At 64.9% G+C, this 5,949-nt stretch overlaps 2 protein-coding genes across 2 annotated transcripts; one reads left to right on the top strand and one right to left on the bottom strand.

Moving 5' to 3' along the window:
* Positions 1-264: 264 nt before the first annotated feature.
* NAXE (NAD(P)HX epimerase) lies at positions 265-2,441 on the top strand. The gene is made up of 6 exons (XM_074529293.1): positions 265-545; positions 756-864; positions 1,278-1,388; positions 1,520-1,633; positions 1,719-1,866; positions 1,947-2,441. The coding sequence occupies exons 1-6, from the start codon at positions 364-366 to the stop codon at positions 2,147-2,149; spliced, it is 867 nt and encodes a 288-aa protein (XP_074385394.1). The 5' UTR covers positions 265-363; the 3' UTR covers positions 2,150-2,441.
* GPATCH4 (G-patch domain containing 4) lies at positions 1,737-5,667 on the bottom strand. The gene is made up of 7 exons (XM_074529292.1): positions 5,337-5,667; positions 4,318-4,391; positions 4,146-4,238; positions 3,861-3,968; positions 3,667-3,767; positions 3,523-3,573; positions 1,737-3,415 (listed from the first exon to the last, which is right to left on the bottom strand). Exons 1-7 carry the CDS (start codon positions 5,650-5,652, stop codon positions 2,728-2,730), a joined length of 1,431 nt encoding a protein of 476 aa, XP_074385393.1. The 5' UTR covers positions 5,653-5,667; the 3' UTR covers positions 1,737-2,727.
* Positions 5,668-5,949: the final 282 nt, after the last annotated feature.

The following is a 5,949-nucleotide window of genomic DNA, read 5'->3' as shown; positions in this document are numbered from 1 at the left end:
GGGCTGGGGGAACGGCGGAGAGCCGGCAGGGACTAAAGGAACCCGGAGTGCCGACGGGGCTGGGGGAACGGCGGAGAGCCGGCAAGGACTGAAGGGACTCGGAGAGCCGGCAGGGACTGAAGGGACCCGGAGTGCCGATGGGGCTGGGGGAACGGCGCAGTGGCGGCAGTGACTGGAGGAACCGCGGAGTCCCGGCGGGGCCTGCAGGAAGCGCGGCCTCTCCGCGCCTCCGCCCCGGGCCGTGAAGGGCGCTCCGCCCCGGGGCGGCCCCGCGCCTGCTCCGTGGAGCTCCGGCTGTACCGGGCTGTACCAGGCCGTGTCCGCTCCGGTGCCGTCGGGGCTGCACCGGGCCGTGTCCACCGCATGCCGAGCCCGCGGGCGCTGCTGGGCCTGGGGCTGCTGGTGGCGGCGGCGCGGGCGGGCGGGCGGTGCGGGGAGCGCGGCTGGAGCTGGGGTTTGGACCGGGAGCGGTGCCGGTGCCTGCCCCGCCGCGCCATGCACGTCCCCAGCCCGGGGGCCGGCCCGAAGGGGCTCCGCTTCCTCGGGTAGGAGGAGGGAGGGAGGCGGGAGAGGAGGCGGGCGGGCCCCGGGCCGGGGTACGGGCGGGCTGAGGAGGGGTCGGGGATGGGGTGCGGGTGTACACGGGGGCTCGGCTCTGTGTGTCCCCCCCGGTCATGCAAAGGCGCGGGGATCACAGCCCCCAGGCTGGGCCTGGCCGGGTTTTGGGGTACCAGCGGTGCCGTGTCCCACCCTAGGCAGGAGGAGGCCCAGGCTATCGACCAGGAGCTCTTCACTGAGTACAAGTTCAGCGTGGATCAGCTGATGGAGCTGGCGGGGCTGAGCTGTGCCACTGCCATTGCCAAGGTGGGGGTCCTGGGGGGCAGAAGGGGGTCCTGGCACTGTGGGGCTGAGCTGTGCCATTGCCAGCAGCGAGGTGGGGATCCTGCCATGGTGGGCTGAGCTGTGCCACTGCCAGGGTGGGTGCCCAGGAGGTGGGTGGAGGTCCTGGGAGAGAGTTCCAGCACTACAGGCTGAGTGCTGTCCCCACCATCAACAAGGTGGAGGCCGTGGGAGCCAAGGGAGGGTCCTGAAGGTTCTAGCATTGTGTACCAAGCTGTGCCACTACCAAGGTGGGCACCAGGGAGGCAGATGGTGATCCTGGGAATCATCCCAGCGCCATGGGCATGCCAGTCCCAAGTTGGAGGACTTGCAAATCCTGGCTCCATGGTGTGGGCCCACTTCCCCATCATAACCCTGTGCCTCTTGCCCCCCATCAGGCCTACCCACCCAGCTCCTTCACCACGAGCCAGCCTGCTGTGCTGGTGGTCTGCGGGCCAGGGAACAACGGCGGTGATGGGCTGGTCTGTGCCAGGCACCTGAAGATGTTTGTGAGTCTTGCACAGGATCCCCATGAGGGTGCTGGTCCTGTACCCCTGTACCTGTGGGCTCCAGGGTCCCACTCCTCTGGCTGCTGCTGGTGCCAGAGTGGGATTAGTTCAGGTTCCTTCTGCTCTTGCAGGGCTACCAGCCAACGGTGTATTACCCCAAGCGCTCCAGCAAGCCCCTCTTTGAAGGTTTGACCACCCAGTGCAACAAGATGGATATTCCCTTCCTCCCCGAGTTCCCAGCTGAGGTGAGGAGCAGCCCCCAGCTCGGCAGCACCTGCCCCTGGAGCTGTGGCCTGGACTGCTCCTCACCTGCCACCATTCCCACCACAGGCTGAGTTCATTGACGAGCTCTACGGCCTGGTGGTGGATGCCATTTTCGGCTTCAGCTTCACGGGAGCAGTGCGGGAACCCTTTGGCAGCATCCTCAGCACCCTGGAGCGTGTCACAGTGCCCATTGCCAGCATTGACATCCCCTCAGGTGAGTTGTGGCTGCACCTGCTGCAGGATGGTGCCCAGCCAGGGTGCTCCCAGCTCCAGCATGGCCATGGCTCGTTGCAGGCTGGGATGTGGAGAAGGGGAAGGCAGACGGCCTCCAGCCCGACATGCTCATCTCCCTGACGGCGCCCAAGAAGGCAGCGATGCATTTCACAGGCCGGTACCACTTCCTTGGGGGCAGGTTTGTGCCCCCTGCGCTGCAGGAGAAATACAGCCTGAACCTGCCAGAGTACCCTGGCACAGACTGCGTCCTGCAGCTCACCTAGAGCTGGGCCAGAGGGGCTGGGGGGCCAGGCCTGGCTTCAGCACTGCACACCAGGGCCAAATTCTGCCCAAGCTCTGCCAGGAGGGTGCTCAGCGCCTCACTGGGCTCTGGTGTGAGCCTGCAGGATGGAAAAGCCCAGCAGGTGGGAGTGGTGAGGGGCTGCTCTCTTTGGGGCTGCTGCCTAATGCAAGTGCTGCACGTGTAAGGTGATGTGGGGTTCTGCCACTCACAGCACCACTCACACTTTGGGATAAGCTGATCACAATAAAGATTTATTCATGCCCTTAAAAAAATACTTTAGTACTCTGCAGGGCGTGTCCTTGTGTCCTTCTGTGACAGGCCCATGACAAATGGGTCCCTGCCCCAGGGCCTGGAGGGAACCAGGGTCACTCCTGAAGGTTCAGGTGGTGAAGTAAAGCTTGATCCAGCTCCAGACCAACTTGTCCTAGCTCAGCATCCCCAGGCAGCTGGGTCACAGTGCTGGGCTCTGTCTGGAACGAGCTCAGAGCAGCCCATGGCACCCACCAGCACCAGGACCCTTACAGCCAGGTGGGACTGCATGGCAGCCATGTCACTTGCTCACTCTGGCTCCCTCTTCCTCTTCTTCTTCTTCCTTTTATTTGTAGGGCTGTGTCCCAAGTTTGGCTCATCTGTCTCTTGTAGAGGTACATCTGTTTCAGCTGGCTCTTCTTCGTCCTCCTCTTCCTGCTTCTTCTTCTTCCTTTTCTTTGTAGGGCTGTGTCCCAAGTTTGGCTCATCTGTCTGTGTTTCAGCTGGCTCTTCTTTGCCCTCCTCTTCCTGCTTCTTCTTCTTCTTCTTCTTCTTTTTCCTCTTTGCAGCCTTCCCATTCTCTTCCACCACCTCCTCTTCTGTGTTTAGCTCTGGCTTCTTCCTCCTCTTCATGACCTTCCCCTCCTCTCCTGATACCTCTTCTCCACATGGCTCCGTGATCACCTTCTTCTTCTTCTTCTTCCTCATGACCTCCTCCTCTCCTGTCATCTCCTCTTCTCTGCTTGGCCCCTGCTTCTTTTTCTTCTTCTTCACAACCTTTTCTTCTTCCAACACCTCCTCCTCTTCTGTGTTTGGTTCCTGGCTCTGTGGCACCTCAGCTCCATCCCTGGACCGTTTCCTTTTCTTCTTTTTGCCCTGGCTGCTCTCTGGCGGCTCCTGCTGCTGCTCCCGTTGCCGGTACGTGGCCAGGAAGGCTCGTTCCTGCTCCTCCAGGCGCGCCAGCTTGGCACTCATGGTCAGGCCGTGCCGGGCACCCCTGCAATGAGCACAGGCAGCGAGGACTGGCACTGGTTCCCCAGCAGGGAAGGTGTTCCCCAGCCCAGGCTGCGAGGAGGGGGCAGCCCTGACCCCCCCGGCACTCACTTGTGTGCTGTGCGGCCCCCACACGCCTGCACCAGCTCCTCGTCCGTCAGCCTGGGGACACAGACAGGACCTGTCACCTCAGCATCTGTGGGGAACACAGCTCCACCTTTCAGCCCTCATCCCTCCCCATGAGCCCAGCCTCACCTCCTGACTGAAGAGAGGTCCAGCTTCTCCTCCTCCTCCTCCTGACTGCTCTCAGAGCTGGCTGGCACTGACTCCTCCCCACAGGCTGTGAGCGTGGCTGACTGCAGCACAGAGACACGGGGACTGTGAGAAAGGGGGACAAGGAAAATGGGGTTCTGATGCCACAGCAGCCCAAAGATCCTGGGGACAGTCACCTTCACAAAGCGGCCGTACAGCAGGCTCCCGCTGCTGCCAGCCTTGCGTGGCTTCTTATTGCTGATGCTGCCTTCCTGCTCAGAAAGTGCCTTCACAGAGATGCCATCCTGGGAGAGAAAAGGCAAAGCCTTGGAAATGATCTGTCCAAGCAGCACCTTTCCACCACCACAGCCCCTGTGCAAGGTGCTGCTTCCTGACAGGCCTGGGGGATACAGTGGCACTACAAGAGTGACCAAAGGAACCCAAACACCCTCCAACCCTGCCTTCAACCCCATCCCTCCAACCTGCCCGGCCTCCACAGCGATGTTAGCAGCCGCCTTGTTGAAGACATGGTCCCACCAGTGGAAGGTGAAGGGCTCTGCCGCGTCGTGTCCCACCTGCGGGGTGCAGAGAGCTGCTGGAATGGCTGCACCGGGCAGCGGCACCGGGCGGGGCAGGGCGGGGATCGGGACTCACCCCCGCCGTGTCGCATTTCACCTTCACCCGGATGGCCTCGGCGATGCCGTCCTCCCGCCTGCCCAGCCCCTGCCCTGCACACAAGGCAGCGTCACCCCTGCACGGCCCGGGGCACCGGGGACACCGGGGACTGGGGGGCTGCAGGACCCCGAGGGTGGGGAGAGGTCCAGACCGGGTCCTGCAGGGAGGGGGGCGGGCTCTGGGACCATTGGGGTCTGGGATGAGGACCGGGGGTCTTCAGGGTTCTGGGGCTCTGGGAACGGGACCGGGGGGCTGCAGGGTCCCGGGCTCTGGGGTGGGGACTGGGGTGTGCAGGGAAGGTGGCTCTGGGGACCATTGGGGTCTGTGGTGGGGATCGGGGGGCTGCAGGGTCCCGGGAGAACACTGGGGTCTGGGATGGGGACCGGAGGCTGCAGGGTTCTGGGGCTCTGAGGATGGGACCAGGGTCTGCCGCGGTCTGCAGGGCCCCAAGGTTTGGGGGACCATTGGGGTCTGGGGGTCTGCAGGATCCTGGGGCTCTGGGACCATTGGGGTCTGGGGTAGGGACAGAGGGACTGCCGGGGTCTGCAGGGTCCCAGGGTTTGGGGGACCATTGGGGTCTGGGCTGGGGACCGGGGGCTGCAGGGTCCCAGGGCCTGGAGGACCATTGGGGTCTGGGCTGGGGACCGGGGGCTGCAGGGTCCTGGGGCTCTGGGGATGGGACCAGGGTCTGCAGGGTCCCGCGGCACTGGGGACCATCGGGGCTTGGGGGACCATTGGGGTCTGGGGTGGTGACCGGGGGGCTGCAGGGTCCTGGGGCTCTGGAAACGGGACCAGGGTCTGCCGGGGTCTGCAGGGTCCCGGGGCTCGGGGGTAGCTGGGGCCTGGAGAGAGCTGGGGAAGATGGGGCTTGGGGGGCACTGGGGACAGGGAGCTTTGGCGGGGATCGGAGTCTGGGGGAGCCGGGGCCTCTCAGGGGATCCCGGGGCTTCGGGCGGGACAGGCCGGACCGCGGTGCGGGGACCCCCGCCCGGTCCCACCTTGGCGCCAGCCGTGCCGCCTCAGCTGGGTCTCGGCGAACAGCATCCCGCGGCCCGGCGGCTCCGCGGCGCTCATGGCCCGGAGGGTCCCGGGGGGAGTTCCGGTGTGGGTCCCGGTGTGTCCCGGCGCGTCCCGGTGACTCCCGGTGTGGGTCCCGGCGGGTCCCGGTGTGTCCCGGGGGGAGTTCCGGTGTGGGTCCCGGTGTGTCCCGGCGCGTCCCGGTGACTCCCGGTGTGGGTCCCGGCGGGTCCCGGCACCGCCGCACGAGGCCGGGGCGGAGTCACGGCCGTGCCGCCCGGGAACAGCTTTGCGCATGCGCGAGGGGCGGGGCAGAGAATGCGCCGAGAGCGGGGCGGGGCTGAGGGACAGGGACAGGGGGACAGGGACAGGGGGACAGGGATAGGGACATGGGGACGGGGGAACATGGGGACAGGGGGACATGGATAGGGACGGGGGACACACGTATTGGAATAAAATCCACATCCCACTGCAACACACACGGACATGGAGACAGGGATAGGGACAGGGGGATAGGGATAGGGATAGGGATAGGGATAGGGATAAGGGTATGGGGACAGGGATAAGGACAGGGACATCAGGACATGGGGACAT

Source organism: Zonotrichia albicollis, chromosome 30 (assembly GCF_047830755.1).
Source record: "Zonotrichia albicollis isolate bZonAlb1 chromosome 30, bZonAlb1.hap1, whole genome shotgun sequence".
Lineage (NCBI taxonomy): Eukaryota > Metazoa > Chordata > Aves > Passeriformes > Passerellidae > Zonotrichia > Zonotrichia albicollis.
The sequence above is the reverse complement of the archived record's forward strand: the minus strand, read 5'-3'. Positions and strand labels throughout refer to the sequence as shown.